The 19436-nt window shown below is 41.9% G+C and overlaps 1 protein-coding gene across 1 annotated transcript in view; it reads left to right on the forward strand.

Moving 5' to 3' along the window:
- DAW1 (dynein assembly factor with WD repeats 1) overlaps positions 1 to 8304 on the forward strand; it is a 43170-nt gene extending 34866 nt beyond the window's left edge. The window contains exons 11-13 of the mRNA XM_007519322.3: positions 1664 to 1740; positions 5148 to 5310; positions 7903 to 8304. Of these exons, the coding sequence (XP_007519384.2) occupies positions 1664 to 1740; positions 5148 to 5310; positions 7903 to 7937 (275 nt within the window). The 3' untranslated portion in view covers positions 7938 to 8304. The remainder of the gene's footprint in view (positions 1 to 1663; positions 1741 to 5147; positions 5311 to 7902) is intronic.
- Positions 8305 to 19436: the final 11132 nt, after the last annotated feature.

Raw genomic sequence — 19436 nt, forward strand, 5'->3', positions numbered from 1 at the left:
CCACATGGCCTCCCCACTACATTTTTCTGATCAGTAAGCGGCTAGCATCATTTTCTCCCAAGGACCAGTTTGCATCACCCAGCTTCTCAATGGAATACGTAGGCACTGTTATAGGGCTATCAAAAGAACTAAGTCATGTTAAAGAGGAATCTGAGCTCAGCCATGAAGGAAAGAGTCAGATGGACTTTTCTGCTTAACCATCCATGACAGCTCCATAAGAAGAGGAGCTACAAGGTGCGCATGCTGATCAGCATCAAGACCAACCAACAATGAGCAGATGAAAAAAGACTTCAGAGAGATCTACAAATGCATCTGCTTGCAGTTCCCTACCAGTGACAGCACACCCGACCCCAGAAGTCTTTCTTCTTTGGGGAAAAGTCGCTCTACTAGAATCACAGGTCAAGAAACTCTGGAAGCTGAAGACAGTGGTTGCCATGGATGCTGGAAAGACTTGTAGATGAATGGAGTTGTCTCAGTGAGACCTCCTAAACAGGAAGCTCTACAGCAGTCTGGAGAAGTTCCATCCCTGTGCAGAGAGTTACAAGACCAAGTCCTGTGGGTAGAACTGGCCGGGATTCCCAGGTGCCCCGTGCTTAGCTGGAAGGAGCTATATATGAAGACTGGGGGACTTGAGCAGGCTGGAGACACAGGCTGTCTCTAGAGGTAGTGAGCTAGAAATGAGCAAACTGGCCACACACATACCTCTGAGCGTCATCAGGCAGCACAGAATGGAAAACCTGGGGGTCGTGAGGTGGGGCACCTGGTTAAGGGCACATATTACCAAGCTCAAGAATCTGGGTTCAAGCCCCACTTCCCATCTGCAGGGATGCTTGATAAGCGGTGAAGCAGATCTGAAGATGTCTCTCTTTCTTTCCCTCTCTCTATCTCCCTATCCTCTCTCAGTTTCTCTGTCCTATTTAATTTAAAAAAAATGGCCACTGAGAATGGTGGATTTGTAGTGCTAGCACTGAGCCCCTGGTGGCAAAAAAAAAAAAAAAAAAAAGGAAAACCTTGTTTTACCATCCAGAGAGACACTTACCTGATTTCAATGAAATTCAATGGCGACTTCCTAATAGTAGAAGTGATGCAGGCATCCTCAGCTGCAAGGGAAACCAGTCTGCCCATATTCCACACGATGTATGATGGGTGTGTACAGAATGGGTCTACACTTTTTGAAGTCATTTCATTTTAGTTTGTCCAGACCTGTGTCTATTCCTCTCCTTGACTGCTGGCCAGCAGACAAACAGCACAGGCCTTGTGTGTCAGAGGGACTGATGTTTAGGCAATTCAAGCTATTTTGGTTCAGTATGTATTTTTTAAAATTTTTTATATTTATTTATTTATTTTCCTTTTTGTTGCCCTTGTTGTTTTATTGTTGTAGTTATTATTGTTGTCGTTGTTGGATAGGACAGAGAGAAATGGAGAGAGGAGGGGAAGACAGAGGGAGAGGGGAGAGAAAGATAGACACCTGCAGACCTGCTTCACCTCCTGTGAAGCGACCCCCCTGCAGGTGGAGAGCCAGGGGCTGAACCGAGATCCATAAGCCTGTCCTTGTGCTTCGTGCCACGTGCGCTTAACCCGCTGTGCTACCGCCTGACTCCTGATTCAGTATCTATTTATGAATGTATTTATGAATGTGTTTATGTTTCCACTCTCAAAAAAGGAACAGCAAGAGTTTTCAGTGCAGCCACAAGGAAACTAATTACCAAGCTGGAAGGCCATGAAGGCGAAATTTCAAAGGTGAGTGGCCCTCATATGGGGAGCAGTTTATTGGCTTTGAAATCATGTAATGCAATTAGGATAGATGGGTAGCTCGGCACTGAGGCGAAGTCTGGTCATTTATTTTATCCTTTGTAGAATTCAATTGCTGACATACTGTGCTTTTAAATGTATCACAAACTCAGAACAATCATTTTTTATTTTTTTATTATCTTTATTTATGGACTAGAGACAGCCAGAAATTGAGAGGGGAGAGGGTGATAGAGAGGGAGAGACAGAGTGACATCTGCAGCCCTGCTTCACCACCCGTGAAGCTTTCCCCCTGCAGGTGGGGACTGGGGGCTCTAACCTGGGTCCTTGAGCATTGTAGCATGTGCCCAGTAAATGTTTTCTTAAGCCTTTTAAAAGCACAAAATGGCATGCCCCTCAGCCATCAGCAAGATATTTAAGTAGCTGAAAATACTTGTTAAAAGCTATTTATGAAACTTAAGAAGTGGGCCAGGTGGTGGTGTATCCAGTTAAACACACGTTACAATACACAAGGACCTGTGTTCAAGCACCCAGTCCCCACCTGAAGGGGGAAATTTAGCTTCACGAGCATAATCTCCCCTCCCCCTCTTAATATCTCTCGGTCTCTATGTAGTACACAAATATATAAAACTTGTTTTTAAAGCTCACAGAGGACTTTTACTGGTTTTAGTCACAAGACAGATTATACAGAAATGCAAAGCAGCACAGATTAAGTGTTCTGGATGTCTTCACACAGCACAGATTACTCAGGTTAAAACTCCCACAGTGGGGGTAGGGTGGTAACACAGCGGGTTAAGCGCATGTGGCGCAAAGCGCAAGGACTGGTCTAAGGATCCCCGTTTGAGCCCTCGGCTCCCCACCTGCACGGGAGCCGCTTCACAGGCAGTGAAGCAGGTCTGCAGATATCTATCTTTCTCTCCCCCTTTCTGTCTTACCCATTTCTCTCAATTTCTCTCTGTCCTGTCCAACAATGAACAACATCAACAGTAATAATAACCACAACAAGGGCAACAAAAAGGGGGGGGGGGATGGTCTCCAGGAGCAGTGGATTCATGGTGCAGGCACCGAGCCCCAGAAATAACCCTGGAGGCAAAAAAAGAAAAGAAAAAGAAAAAACACCTCCCATGGTGTAGCTTAAGACACCCTCTAAGTACCTCCCCAAAGTTCATTCACAAGGCAGACTTCTGCACTAGCGAACTGAGGCTGAGAGGTGTCAGAAATTGTTCAAGGGGTCTGGGTGGTGGTTCACCCAGTTGAGTACACATATGGTCATGTACACGGACCCCCCAGTTCATACCCCTGCTTCCCACCTGCAGGGGGAAAGCTTCATGGGTGGTGAAACAGTGCTCAATGTGTCTCTTTTTGTGTTCTGTCTCCCCTCCCTTTCAATTTCTCTCTACCATATCAAAATAACAACAATAGTAATAATAATAACAGTAATAATAACAATAATATTCTCCTTTTTCAGTCCAGGCCAACTTCTTGGTCTGTATCTGAGAACAGATTTTCTCCTTCCTTGTGTGATTTTTGACTTAATGGCTTCAGTCTGAGGTTCCACATGGACCCTAGGACCTGCTGCTGGTTCACTTTCCACTCCCGTCCTTGCACCTGTTGCTGGTAGTCCTCACCTCATGACCATTGAGATTGGGGTCTGAGGAGTACAGAGCACACCCTGATCATATTAATTAATTAACTAATTAATTAATTTCACCAGAGCACTGCTCAGCTCTTGCATATGATGCTGTGGGGATTGAATCTGGGACTTCATGGCCTCAGGCACAACAGTCTCTATGCCACTGTGGTTTGGAAGCTATGGACAGACACATCTGGCATGTCCCACTCAACAAGTACACAGCTCGTGTGTGTGTGTGTGTGTGTGTGTGAGAGAGAGAGAGAGAGAGAGAGAGAGAGAGAGAATGGAATGAATTCTCATGCTCTGGACTATTGCAGTTCATGTTTCATAAGTGATAGAACATTTATTTTCTTTTGGTGGTGCAGAGGCCTCACACATACTTGTTTATACCACCTCTAAGTCAATTTTTCATTCTTGCTTTTAGATCAAATGTGACAAGGGGAGAGAGAGTGGTAGAGAGAGAGGTAAAGAGGGAGAACAAGAGACATTACAGCACAGCTCCACCGTCTATGAAGCCATGGTGCTTCTGTATGGTGCCAGGGCTCAAACCTGGGTCCTTGTGGTTCTTGGTGAGGTTGGTTCTCTAATGGGAGAGCTATTTCCTGGCCCCTGTATTATTTATTGAAAGAGCATTTGGTAGTGATAGTCCTATATGGTGCAAAACAAAGATATTCACTCAGCAAGTGTTTCTTTAGCATATCTCACTGGGCTAAACATGGTACAAAACAGATCATTTATTCAGTCACCAGTGACACTTGGAAGACAAAAAGTCATGGACCTGTCTTGTCAGCTCTACAATCATGGAGGAGATCCCAGGCCCTAGCAAAGGGTGATGTGGTGTTTAGAGAGGGTGTGTGAGCACAGTGAGGAAAGGCAGAGAGTCAGCAGCTATCTGACAACGCCTGGCATGGGGGGTGGAGGGGTGGGGCGGGGTGTCTCACAAACATATTTATGACAAGTGTGGGGCTCTTAGTAGCGCTAGGCAGAAAGTCTTCTCTTGTAGACCCTGCCATTCACACAGTCTGTGTCACACACAGGAGGAACCCCTGCAGGCTTTCACTTACAGAATAGCAGAGGGCAGGGCTGACTCTGGAGCTCGCGTAGGAAGCAGGCTGGCTTATGCTCCTGTCGGCACCAATATCTGCCTCTTTAACTTCATGGAAAAAGGCACTTGGATTCTCTGTAAAAGACTGGCTGTGGGGAGTCGGGTGGTAGTGCAGCGGGTTAAGCGCACGTGGTGCAAAGCGCGAAGACCAGAGTAAGGATCCCAGTTCGAGCCCCCGGCTCCCCACCTGCAGGGGAGTTGCTTCACAGGTGGTGAAGCAAGTCTGCACGTGTCTCTCTCCCCCTTTCTGTCTTCCCCTCCTCTCTCCATTTTTCTCTGTCCTATCCTACAACGATGACATCAATAACAACAACAGTAAAACAACAAGGAAAACAACAAAGTCAACAAAAGGGAATACATAAATAATAATAATAAAAGACTGGCTGTGGTAACTCAAACTGTCAGGGGACTTTGGGGTTGAGCCTCACTCCTGTGAAGATGATGCAGTCTGTGTCTCTTAATCTTTGGTTTTTAATTCCTGTGACATTTTCCCTACCATAAGTGAATGGTCCTGGGTCATTAAGGATGTCTCTCAGACTGGGGAGGTGATAGGTCTGCTTTATAATACCCACGTGGCTGCTTAACTAAAAGATTGGGTTTCATTATACAGACCTGTGAGCACTTCTGCCTTCACATTTTATCCCTCTTCCTCTTTTGTAGATTTCTTTCAACCCCCAAGGGACTCGTCTTCTGACCGGTAGCTCTGACAAGACAGCCCGGATCTGGGATGCTCAGACGGGTCAGTGCCTCCAAGTTCTCGAGGGTCACACTGATGAGATCTTCTCATGTGCTTTCAACTACAAAGGCGACATCATCATCACAGGTGGGGGAGAGAGAAGCACCGTGCCCTCCATTTTTCCTTTCAGAGCAGCCGGTAGACATCATGAGCTGATACCAGGAGGATCCTCACTTCACCCCTTACCTCTCTTCTAGAAACTTCTGACTCATTGCTATGATTACTTTTGCCAACAGGGTTATCACTGAGTCTCGTGTTTGCCCAACTCCACTGCCGCCACCCCCCAGGCCATTTTTCCTTTCTTCTAGATGTAATGTAAGAGACAGAAAGTGATAGAAAGCAAGAGGGAGAGATGGAGAGGGAAGGGGAGACACCAAAGCACTGCCTTGGCTTCTGGGTGCACCCTGGTGTGATCAGCTGCACGCATCTGCAGTGTCTGGCCTTGGAATCACAAGCTTGGAGAAAAACTGGCTAGAGAGTTATTACAGGTTGATGTCCGTGAAGTGTCTTCAAGGTGCAGTTTTCGACAGCTTCTCCAACACTCTCAGTTTAACTGTGGCATTACTCCTTCTCCTGGTACTATGACCTAGTCCTGAGGTTCAGAGAACTGTCAGCCCAGCACTGTCCCATGCCAGCCAGAGTTCTCCAGCTTGGAGAGGACTTTGTAAAGGCTACTTTGGAGTCACTATTACCATACTGGAGACAGGAGGGGAAGATGCAGATTTCACATTTTGATTGATGAAAATAAGGAAGTTTTATACCTATGTTTATAAGAGATGTTAAGTCTACTATTTAATGTTTTTGTAATGTCTTTGTCAACTAGAGTTATACTAGCTTCCCAAAATATTCTGGTCTTTTGCCTTTTGTGTTTTCCTTTATTTATTTATTTACTTATTTATTTCCTTTTGTTGCCCTTGTTGTTTTAATGTTCTTCTTATTGTTGTTGTTATTGATGTCGTCCTTGTTGGATAGGACAGAAAGAAATGGAGAGAGGAGGGGAAGACACAGAGAGGGAGAGAAAGACACCTGCAGACCTGCTTCATCACCTGCGAAGCGACTCCTCTGCAGGTGGGGAGCCGGGGGCTCGAACCAAGATCCTTAAGCTGTTCCTTGCGCTTTGTGCCACCTACGTTTAACCCGCTGCACTGCTGCCCAAGTCCCCCTTTTCTATTTTCTTTTCTTTTTAAATTTTTTATTATCTTTATTTGTTGGATAGAGAGACAGAAATCAAGAGGGAAGGGAGAGAGAGAGTGAGACACCTGCAGCCTTACTTCACTACTTCCCCATGCAGGTGGGGACTGGGATCTCGAACCTGAGTCCTTGTGCACTGTAACCTATGCACTTAACCAGGTGTGCCACTGCCTAGTCCCCAGGAATAGTGATTTTATTTTTTTTTACTAGAGCACTGCTCAGCTCTAGCTTGTGGTGGTGTGAGGGATTGAACCTGGGACTTGAGAGCCTCAGGTATGAAAGTCTCTTTGCATAACCATTATGCTATGGCCCCACCCTTCCCTTTTCTATTTTCTAAGAGAGTTCAAGTAGAGTTATTATGTCTTCCATTAAACATGCTATAGAATTAACCAGTGAGGAATCTGAATGTGGGATTTTATGAGAACATTATAAATTTTTTCCTTAATAAATAAAAGGGTTTTTAGATTGTCTACCTTTTTATATTTTTATAATGTGTGGATTTGAAGAAATATGTCTGTTTTATCTAAGTTGCTCAGTTGTTTACAAAGGTTTATGTGTTATTACTTTATTTTATCTTATTAATTTATTTTTATTTTTTATTTATGATTAATAATGAGATGCAAGATTATTAAGATTACAGGGTATGGTTCCACAACACACTGACCACCAAGGCTTTGTCATTCCTTTATTTTTATGTCCATAAGATATGCAGACTTTATAATAGGTTTTGTAGCAATTCTTCTTCTCCATTGCTAATATTGGTAACATGTGCTTTACTTTTATCTTCATCATTATTGTTTGACATTCATCAATTATATTTCACTTTAAGGACACTTTTTGTAGTATTAGTTTTTTTTGTAGTATTAGTTTTGTAGTATTAGTTTTTTTTGTAGTATTAGTTTTTATCTACTTTTATAATTCGTTGATTTGACATCTATTCTTTTGTTATAGACTTTTTGTTTTTTGATCTTTTAAATATTAAATACTTATTTATTGGATGCAGAGGGAAAAAAAATCCAGAGGGAATGGGAAGGTGGGAGGGGGTGGGAGACAGAGAGACACCTGCAGCCCTGCTTTACTTCTGAAAAGTTTTTGAGAAGTTTCCCCCTGCAGGTCCCCGGGACACAACCATCTGCATTAGGTGACTTTGCCGGTACAAGGAAGCTATGAAGCAGCACAACCCCAAGTGTAGACGAGTCACACAAAAAGAAAGGGGCAAAGAGAGAGGATGGAAGTGAAAAGAGAAGGGAGGGAGGGGTAAAAGGAATGAAGAAAGGAAATGAATGGACCAAACAAAGAAGGAAAGAGAGAAATCTAGGAAGAGATTCTTAGTCCCCACGTGCCTCTCCCATTCAGGGAGATGGTCGATGATTGCTAAACATCCAGCACAGTGAGCACATTGACAACTGGAGTAGAAATATTAACTTGTCAGAGAAGAGAGTAAAGTGACTAAAATGATGAATAACTCTGTGAACCTTATTTCACTAGGAAGCAAAGATAACACCTGTAGGATATGGCGTTGACTGAAGGAAAGGAGCCCGCGGAAGAACACATTTTCCAGCATGGCGGTCAAGAACTGAAGCTTTGCCGAGAGCCGTCAAGCAATTGAGATACTTTACATCTTTTTTTCTCTTTCTTCACAAGACATTTATTTATAGGCTTCCCTTAGCATTACAGATCCCTAGAATAGCTGTCCTTTGAAAGGTTCCAGCTGAAAAATAGGACCACTAGTATAGATGACTGTGGTCTTAATACATCTTTGTATTCTAGATTAATGAGCCTGGGTCATCCTACTGTCTCTTCCAACAACTCGTATCTTAACTGAATTAGCTCATTATTTGATACAGTGCTTGATTCAAGGACAAAATAAATACTGGACTAAGCATGCTATTTCTGTACAAAGGTTTTATATACTTTAAAAACACATAGGACCGGGAGCCCGGCGGTAGCTCACTGAGTTTAGCTCACCATGTTAAGCATACATGGCACGGAGTGTAAGGACCCAGTTTGAGCCCCTGGCTCCCTACCTGCAAGGGGGGGAGGCGGTCACTACACCAATGTGAAGCAGGTCTGTAGATGTTTTGCTCTCCACCTGGTCTTCCCCTCCTTTCTCTCAATTTCTCTCTCTGTCCTATACAACAACAGCAATGGCAACGATCACAACAATAACAAGGGCAACAAAACAGGAAAAATGGCCTCCAGGAGCAGCAGATTTAGGGTGCGGGCTCCGAGCCATAGTCTTCTTCTTCTAGCATTTGCCCTTCTTCCGTAGCCAGTCAACAGCGTCAGGTTGAGCCTGATGTAAAGTTTCGAGACCTCCTTTGAATCTGGAGAGGTGGCAGTCGTTGACTATGTGGGTCATAGTCTGTCTGTAGCCGCAGGGGCAGTTCGGGTCGTCTCTGGCTCCCCAGTGATGGAACATAGCGGCGCACCAGCCATGGCCTGTTCCATAGCGATTGAGGAGGGCCCAATCATAACGTGCTAGGTCAAAGCTGGGTTGACGCTCGCAGGGGTCTGTGATGAGGTGTTTGTTCTTTACCTCAGCTGACTGCCAACTCTGTTTCCAAGAGTCTGGATCAGAGAAGTTCAGTGTAGGCGTAGGGGACCAGATTGGATGACGAGACGTCAAGCGTTGAACAGGGTGGGCGGAGCCCTAGTAATAACCCTGGACGAAAAACAAACAAACAAAAACATGGGGGCGGGGGGGGGGGTAGTGCAATAGGTTGAACATATGTAGTACGAAGTGCAAGGACCTGCACAAGGATCCCATTCAAACCCCCAGCTCCCCACCTACACGGGTCTGCTTTACAAATGGTGAAGCAGGTCTGCCGGTGTCTTTCTCTCAGCCTCTCTGTCTTCCCCTCTTCTCTTGATTTCTCTCTGTTCTATCCAGTAGCAACAACAGCAGTAACAATAACATCAACAATAAGGGCAGCACACTGGGAAAAAAGTGACTTCCAGGAACAGTGAAATAGTGCAGGCACCGAGCCCCAGAAATAACCCTGGAGGCAAACAAGCAAACAAACAAACAAACAAACAACACATGGGGCCAGAGAGGTGGTTCTGTGGTAGAAGGAATACTTTGCATGGGCGAGGCACTGAGTCTGAGGAATCAAACTTTATAACTGCAACCAAATTACAAAGTAACAGTAATATAAAATGTGGTTTCATAGACCTGAAATAATATCACAAAGAAGCCTCTTAAATAGAGGATACTTGGAAAATTAGACAGTCATATGCAAAATGAAGTTATTAATATGAAACAACACAAAATTAAATAAATTAAAGATTGCTTATAAACCTAAAACCATAAAAGAAGAAAACATCGCTGATATACTTCTTAATACTGATCTTATGTATGTGTCTTAGAATTTTGCTAGTAAGGGAAATAAAAGCAAAAATAAATGTGGCAACACAAAATTAAATCGTTTTTGCATGATAAAAGTGATGTGTATCAAAATGGAAGCACCTGCTGAATGGGAGAATATACCTGAACACCCTAGGTTTTGCCAGGGGTTAAAATTCAAAATACATGAAGAACTAGAAAGAGGGGGACAAGGAGGAGGAAAGAAGCTAGGAAGGAGGGAAAAAAGACAAGAATTAAATGGGTACTTCTCCAAGGAAAACATACAGGTGACCAATAAATATATTGGCGATATGCAAGTTAAACTTTCAATAGGATATAACCTCCCACTTTTAAATGCCAAAGAAGAAAAAAAAACAAGTACTGGTAAGGGTGAAGAGAAACAGAAACCTTATTGGGGTTGATCTAAACTGGTCTAATTCCTTTGGGAAGACAGTTTGGAGGCTTCTCAAACTACTCAGATTAGATCTACTTACAGTTCTAGGTGTCTATTTGTTATAGGGTGAAATATACAGATGCTTCTCTTGGAGAAGTATCCTTGTGAGAGCAATCCTGTATATCAGTATTCATTTCCTCAATAAGGTGATTCTGAAGTTGAAAAACAAATCTATTTTAAAAGCAATATTAAATAATATTTTGTTATATAGAGAAAGGAAAGAAAAAAAACACAAATATAAAAATGTATGTACTACCATATACATTGGCAAGTTATTTACAATGGTCAAGATAATGAAACAGCCCGATTCAATGGCAGATGGATAATGGCTATAGCAGATGAATGAGACAGTGAAGCTACTACAATTATGTAAAAAGATTCAAACTTGCCATTTGTAGCCACATTGACTAAACACTAGGAAGGGCTCCATGCTACGTGAAATAAGCCAGGAGGATTTGTTGGTAAGATCGCTGGGGAGCCAGAGACGACCCAAACTGCCCCTGCGGCTACAGACAGACTATGACCCACATAGTCAACGACTGCCACCTCTCCAGATTCAAAGGAGGTCTCGAAACTTTACATCAGGCTCAACCTGACGCTATTGACTGGCTATGGAAGAAGGGCAAACACTAGAAGAAGAAGAAGAAGAAGAAGCCAGGAGGTAAACAAATGCCAGATGGTTTTACACACTTAGAAAGAATCAGAGCAGAGGAACAATATCAAAGGAAAACAAATCCTTAGACTCTGACCTTAGAACTGAGGTTGCCAGGATCTGCTTCTTCTTCTTCTAGCTAAAGGAAAGTGTTAAGTGGTGGAGAGAATCCCTAATGCCTTATGGTGAAGGGATATTGGCACCTGGCTGTGGTCTTGGTCTGGGGGTGTTAGAAATGTAAGAAGCAAATGAGATACAGACCAGTTAGGTGAGCAGACAAAGGGAAGCTTTAATCAGGCAGGTTGTGAGGGGCGACTTTGGTGGCAGAGTGGCAGAGCTGAGAGTTGAGAGCTGTGTCTTGGGGACAGGCTGACAGAGTTTATATAAGATCTTGGTTGGATCTTGGTCTATTTGGGAGTATTTCTGGTGGCGTGGGAAGACTGTCCTTGAGGAAGACCTTTGATTGTATGTCCGATGCAGGTATGAGGAAGGTAAGTTTTTCCTGTGTGGGTGAGGGGTCTGTTCTGTACATATTTTCAGTCTGTCTGAAAGAGAGAAGTTCTTTCTGTGAGGGTAGGGGTCAGGCCTCAGCATTTCCTTCAGTGGAAATTTGAATTTGAATGTGTGAAAACTGTCTTCTTAAAACATTTAGGTTTTTTAAAATCAATACTTTATTGGAGAAAGAAAGTATGTGTAAGATGAGCAGAAAATCTAACATACTTTTAAGAAGACATCTCAAGGCCGGTAGGCACACAAAAGTTTGTCATTGTCTTGTGTTATTAGGGAATTGAAAGAAACAATAATAAGATAACACCTCACATCTGTGAGAACGGTTTAATTCAAAAGAAACAGGCTTGGAGATAATGTGGAATCTTTATAGAAGGATTCCTATCCCTAGAAAAAATAAAATGAATAATTTCATATGATCTAGTTATCCTATGGTGTTTAACCTGAAAAAATACAAAAATTGGGGGCCAGATAGAGGCACACATGGTTAAGCGCATATATTACCATGTATAAGCACCCGGGTTTGACCTCCTGTTCCCAACCTGCAGGGAGGAAGCTTCAGGAACTGTGAAACAGCTCTGCAGATGTCTATTTTTCTCCCACCTTTTTTTTTTTTTGTCTCCCTCCTCCCTCTTAATTTCTCCCTGTCCTATCCAATAAAATTGAAAATAATGGAGAAAAAAGAAAAAAATGTCTGCTAGAAGCAGTGATCTCATAGTGCTGATACTGAGACTCAGTGATAATGCTGATGGCAATAAAAACAAAGGGGGAATACAAAACCACAGGTTCGCAGAGATATATACACCATTGTGTTATTCGCAATATTATTTACAATAGCCAAGAGCTGGAAGCAATGAAGAAACCAGAGTGGTTAAGATATGGCATCTATAAACAGTGGAACACTGCACAGATATGGAATTCTGCCATTTGTGACAACATGGATGGACACAGAGGAGGACATTATGTTGAGTGAAATAATCCAGATAAACACAATTTCCTTCAGATGTAATATATATAGATCAGACCAGTGAAATTAAATGTTTTGAATATAAGACCATTTACTACTAACCAGAAAGGAAGCTAGAAGGACATTGGATAAAACATAAAAAAATGACATATGACAAAGGACAAATTTCTACTTTCAACGATAAACTTAATATGGTACTTGTTGACTTTTAATGGTGAGCACCTGAAATTTATTATCATTATAACAGAAAGTTACTTCAGTGAAAACTAAAAAAAAAAAAAAAAAACTAAAAAAAACCCAGTGAATGTTGCTGTATCTTGTTATTTCTCTTCTCTTACCTCAGCAGGTGGCAGTATGTATCTTTATGTAGATAAGCTCCTGATATTTTTCTTTTTTTCTTAACAGCTACAAAGGAAGAGTGAGTGTAAGGAGAAAGATTTTATTCTCTGTCCTTTACTGACCAGGCTTATAAGGGGATATATCAGGATGCTTAGATTGCAGTGTGGTTTAAATAAGCTGAGGACCATCTTGACATATCTAGGACAGATGTCCTAACTCATTAATCTTGGTATACTGTAAAGAAAATTTTCCATCTATAATATGCAGACCTAAGGTAGTCGACTAAACGAGAGTTCTATATTTTTCTATAGATTTCTCTGTGTCTTAGTTGTTTATTTGGTAATGATACAACCTATCAAGGATCCAGCACTCAATCTTGTTTCAAATCTTAATATTTGACCAGATTATGTGAAAAATTTTTACATTTTACCAAAGTGTATTGCTATTTCAGTGGAGTTGAGAGTCTAAGAACTGTAATCCTTCACATTTTACTGGTTGTTTGTCTTTTTAATTTTGACTGTAGTAATCAGTTTACTACACAGATTAATCATTCTTGAATGTACAAGCTCCAGAAGAACAATGGGGTCTTTAAATATGCACAAGTATTTCCAATCAAATGACGTATTCACCTTTACATCCAGATAGACCTAAGCAGTTAAAAACGTAACAGAGAGGACTTCTGGAGGTGGGGCTATGGAGCAGCAGCAGCTGTGTTTCTCTCCTCTCCCCTCCTTTCCTCCCCTCCCCTCCCCTCCCCTCCCCTCCCCTCCCCTCCCCTCCCCTCCCCTCCCCTCCCCTCCCCTCCCCTCCCCTCCCCTCTCCTCTCCTCTCCTCTCCTCTCCTCTCCTCTCCTCTCTCCCAGGTCAACTAGGAATACCAAAGGAGACCACCTGGGACCACAATAAGACAGGACTAGAACCACTTCAGGAACCCACCAAATCACCAGTGAGTGCAAACACTTGTGGCTCCCGGACAAAGAGGAGCCTAGGGAGATATTAAGTGGCTTCTAACAGTCCGGCAGTTTACTAGTTGAGACACCAACTCCATTCTGTTTCACCAATAAAAAGACAACTGAAGGGAGGAGAAGACTACCCTAAGACTCAGCAAATGCAACTGTGAGTCTCCATTGCTACTGCCCTCAGAATCTGGAGCAGCGGGGGATAGGGGGTGGTGGGGAGGGGGAGGCCCTGTGATGACACAGGTGACAGAGAACTAATGAGGAAACTCAGAAAAAGATCTATACCCATAGCCTAGCTATGGGTCTGTGAGATTCTCTTTGCATAACCACTGTATTATGTCTGCCACACCTTGCTTTATCTCTTGGTCAGGAGTTAGTGATTAAGCTAAGAAGCCTTCTTATAGTTTAAAAGCTCTCATAGCCTATAGGGAAGAAGAAGAACAAAAGAGGCTTTTAAGCCTCTTAAGCCTTTTAAGCTTCAACTCAGGGATTAAAATAATATTGAAATAACTATTAATTCCCACAACTGTGAACCCTTTAATTACCTTACTTAGACACAAGTCAGCCCATGCAAGAGTGATCAGTAATTTGAAAAGTAGTGAGAGAAAGACCTCATAACATACTATATAGAATGGTTAAATCAACAAGAAGAAATATTGGAGAAATGAACCAGGACAAGAGTCCAGCTAAAAGCCCCCCAAAGGGTGAAGCACAAAATAATGAGGTCAACATCCAAACATTAGTTAAGGAAATGATCACAGGAGTGAGTAAAGAGTTTGAAAGAATTGTCATCAGAAATGCAGAAACAACAAATAAGACTCTGGAAGAAAACACTAGTTATCTCAAGGTTATTAGAGAGCTGAAAGCTGAAATAGCTGAGCTAAGAACACAACTAGCTGAACAAGCTAAAACAGTATCAGAACAGAATAACAAAACAGATGAACTCCAGAAAACAGTAGAGGGGAAAGAGAATGGAATAAATGAGGCTGAAGACAGAAATAGCAAGATGGAGGACGTATTAGAGACAACTTAGAAGTAAGAGATCTCAAAAAGAGATTAAAAGATACTGAAAACAACAGCAGAGACCTATGGGATGACTTCAAAAGAAATAATATACACATTATTGGCTTATCAGAGGAAGAAAGAGACGGAGGGGAAGAAAAAATTCTTCAGGACATAATAGCTGAGAACTTCTCTAATGTAGAGAACATAAAAGACATAAAAGTTCAGGAAGCAGGAATTGGGCTGTAGTGCAGCGGGTTAAGTGCACAATGGCGCAAACCACAAGGACCTGCATAAGGATCCTGGTTTGAACACCCAGCTCCCCACCTGCAGGGGAATTGCTTCACAGGCGATGAAGGAGGTCTGCAGGTGTCTGTCTTTCTCTCCCCCCTCTGTCTTCCACTCCTCTCTCCATTTCTCTCTGTCCTATACAACAACGACAGCATCAATAATAATAACTACAACAATAAAACAAGGACAACAAAAAGGAATAAATAAATAAATATTTAAAAAAAGAAGAAAAAACAGAGAAAAACATCATGACTTTTCTGACAACCCAGTACTGGCAACTCTCCTCTCAGTACCTTAGAAGAGTTTCATGAGAAAAAAGAAAAAAGAACATATCCAATACTCAAAATAAATCTTGAAGTTAGAAATATTGCCTTGGATGATGTTCCAGTGTGCTGATTAACTTTTCAGTGATTCATGTATCTTGGAAGAGTTGACAGATGCCCTCAAATTTAAATTGTAGTGACTCATAGCATCAACCAAATAAGCTGTTGCCCTGAAGTAAAAGTAAGCACACACTCTCCCCTGGGAACCTCTTGTGTGCTGAGTTTGTGGGCTCTTTGTTTTTGCCAAAATGTGTTTACAATGATCCCCCTTTCCCCCAATCCTTTGTTGTGATGTTTCTGGGTTAGCCTTTCTCTCATCTGTACACTTTGTTATACTGCACATCTTCTCCTAGTTTTAATTGTGGAAATAGCTGTTCTATAGCATCCGAAGGACTGTAAGGACGGGGATATACCTGAACTTGCCCTCAATTCAGTTTATTAGCTGTGTATCTTCCTGGAGTGGAAGACGATACTGTGAAGTTTTCCCCAGGCAAGAGGAGACATATTTTCTAGCTGTGCCTGAGGCAGAAGGACATTCACAGTTCTTTTCTAGGTCAGAAAATTTCCCACAGGCAGGAGAGTAGCAGTTACAGTGCCCTGGGGGTTATGTCCATGCATGCATAATCAGCTTGAATTAACATAAAGTTGCCGGTTTGGACACATTTTGATCTACAAAAGGTTAACTTCACATGGCTCAGCTGAATAGATTGCTGTATGTGGGCAAGGTGAGAGAATGCCTCTCCAGGTTTGTCCGGAGCAGAGCTTGAATACCAGCCTGTAACCCATCACTGCAGCTCAGGCTCCCCTCCTGCAGAGGAAAGATAGTGTTATTCAAACTAAGGCTAATGGCATCATAGGCATCATTACCTACATGATTGTGTGTATGAAAGAAGACTCTCATGTTGTTTAGAGATGTATTATTTATTTAAACTTTATTTTCCCTTTTGTTGCCCTTTTTTTCATTATTGTTGTTACTGATGTTGTTGTTAGACAGGACAGAAAGAAATGGAGAGGGGAAGACAGAGGGGGAGAGAAAGACAGACACCTGCAGACCTGCTTCACTGCCTGTGAAGCCACTCCCCCGCAGGTGGGGAGCTGGGGGCTCGAACCAGGATCCTTACACCGGTCCTTGTGCTTTGTGCCACATGCGCTTAACCCGCTGCGCTACCGCCAGACTCCTGAGATGTATGATTTATTAATGAGAGCAACAACCAGAACATCACTCTGGCATCTGCAATGCAGGGATCAAACTCAAAACTTAATTGCTTGCAAGTCCTTTACTTTACCCACCGAACAGTGTTCCAGGCTGCAATAACGCTTGGGCACAGTGTGGCAAACAGCATGCATTTTGGAGTTAGATATTGTTTGAGTTATCATTATAATACTGTGAACAAGTCATTTCATATTTATTTATTTTTTAATATGGTTCCAAGGAATGAACAGAGGACCTTTTACAGATGTGATAATGCTGAGGTCTTCCCAGATCAAGTTTTTTTTTTTTTAAATTTAAGTTATGTATGTTTAAAGAGAGATAGAAGGGTAATGAAGAAGTACTGAGAGAGAGAGAAATGAGAGGGGGAGAACCGGCAAAGCACTGCTCCACTGTTCATGGAGCTCCCCTGGCGCTGTCTGTGGTAAGCCCATGTGGTAGCAGGGATAGAAGCCAGGTTCTTGTGCGTGGTAAGGCATATGCATTCTACTCACTAAATGATCCTGTCCCCTAAAATTTCTCAATTTCCTGAAAATCACTCTCACCCCCAGCCTAGGTCCTCCTCCACCATCATGCAACAGGACCTGAAAGCCTCTCCACCAAGAGTCCTTTATTTTGTTGGAATACATCAAAACCAGTCTAAGTTCCACTTTGTGTTCCCCTTTCTGTTCTTATTTCTCAACTTCTGTCCATGAGTGAGAGCATCCCATATTTCTCTCTTTCTGGCTTATCTTACTTAGCATGATTCCTTCAAGCCCCACCAAGATGAGGTGAAGGAAATGAATTCTTCATTCTAGATAGGTAAGTATATTATACGACATATATATATATATATATATATGCCACAATTTTCTCAGCCACTCATCTGTTTCAGGCACATAGGTTGCTTCCAAGTTTGGACCATTACAAATTGTGCTGCTATAAAGATAGATATACACACATCTTTTTGGATGGGTATGCTTGGCTCTTTAGGCTATATCCCCAAGAAAGGAATTGCAAGGTCATAGGGTAGGTCCATTCCTACCCTTCTGAGAATTCTCTAGTCTTCTCTCCACAAGGAATGGACCAATTTACATACCCACCTGTGGTGCAGGAAAGTTCCTTTACTCCTTCTTATCTTAAAAGATGTATTTATGTTCTTTAAGATCTCAGAAACTCAATCTCATGCTAAAATTGACTATTGTCAATTATAGGTACAACACATGAGTCTGTGAACCTGGCTCTTGAAAAATTCCCCTGAGAATCATCTGTCAAAATTATACTTTTCCCAGCTGAAAAATTCAATTTATAAATATTTCAGCCACTGAAGACTCAGATGTCATTTTTCTAGCAGACATCAATTGGGGTGACCTTTCCAAAACAAAGTTAAAGATTCAGCAATCACATTGACATTATAACCTGGATAGGACTTTGTCACCTACAAAGGATGACTTCAAGTATTGTCAAGTTGACCTTTACAATAATTTTATAGTGAAGCTATATCTATGCTAATTTCTAGAAAAAATATACTGAGAATGAGTTTTACCAAAAAAATTCAAAGACGCTTATTGGCAAATTATCTAGACACATCCGGAATGCAGGATTTCTTCAGAGGCTGCTCTTTCTTACCATCCACAAAAAAGACATTGCCAGGTACAACTCATTTATTGGAAATATGACTAAATTACCATAATTCAAATCATATATTAAACTATTCAAGGTAATTGGAGTTGTAGCATTGGCTTGCCTATATTTGGAAAACAATAATAATTGAAATAGGAATAATCTATCTTCAAAACAAGTTTGTGTGCACTTTAAAATTAATTAATTTGTTTATTATTGGATAGAGAAAAAGAGAAATTGAGAGGGGTGGGGCAAATAGAGAGGGAGAGAGATAGAGAGGCACCTGTAGCCTTGCTTCACCACTTGCGAAGCTTTCCGCCTGCAGGTGGGGATGAGGGACTCGAACCTGGGTTCTTGTGCACTGTAATGTGTCCACTTAATCAAGTTTGCTACCACCTGGCCCCCAAAACAAGTTTGTATAAACATACCGCTTGTATAGAACCAATAACTTACTTGTTCATTAAAGATCTTTCACATTATTTTGACTCCATTTTTGATACACAAATCTTCCATTTTTCCATGTCCTATGCCCTTCATAATTAGTCTCGGCTTTGAGATCTCATTTTATCATACACTCTTCCTTTTGCTTATAACTTTTTTCTCTAAAGTTTCAGTATTTCTACTTTTCCCAATCTATGGACTTTAAGGCACAGGCCACATGGAACCTTAAAGATATGACTCACCAGCAGGCACCTCAAATTATCTCATTGTAACGCTATTCCTATCTAATACTATCTGTCCCAGGATGTGTGTGTAATGATAGGAAACCAGATGGTAATATCACGACTCTCTGGAGTTATGTTAATTTGTACTGCTACAGTAGCATTCTATTAAATAATAGATAGGGGTGAGGTAGAGACTTTATGCACAGTATTGCTTTTTTATAATTGATAAATTCAAGATAATGATACCAGAAGTTCTGACATGTAGTGAGAACACATTCTCCAGTTCAGGACTGAACCATTTTCTTTATATCCTCACATGTTAGAAAGTAGAAAAAGAATCAGTCTCATAACTCTTATTTTAATCATTTTATTGGGTAATTTATAGGGCAGTTGCTGACACATGGCTACAGAATAAAAACATCTATCCAGAGAGATCTATGTACACATATGTTCTTAGCATCATTTTGTAACAGCCCAGATATGAAAGCAACCCAGATGTCTACTGACAGATGAGTGAGTGGCTAAGAAACTTACGGTAGATATACACACCATGGTACTCTTCAGATGTAGAAATGATGAAATGTCCTCCCTTTCCATATCCCTTCTTAGAAGTACCCTGGGAGTCGGGCTGTAGTGCAGCGGGTTAAGCGCAGGTGGCGCAAAGCACAAGGACCGGCATAAGGATCCCGGTTCGAACCCCGGCTCC

Source organism: Erinaceus europaeus, chromosome 7 (assembly GCF_950295315.1).
Source record: "Erinaceus europaeus chromosome 7, mEriEur2.1, whole genome shotgun sequence".
Classification (NCBI taxonomy): domain Eukaryota; kingdom Metazoa; phylum Chordata; class Mammalia; order Eulipotyphla; family Erinaceidae; genus Erinaceus; species Erinaceus europaeus.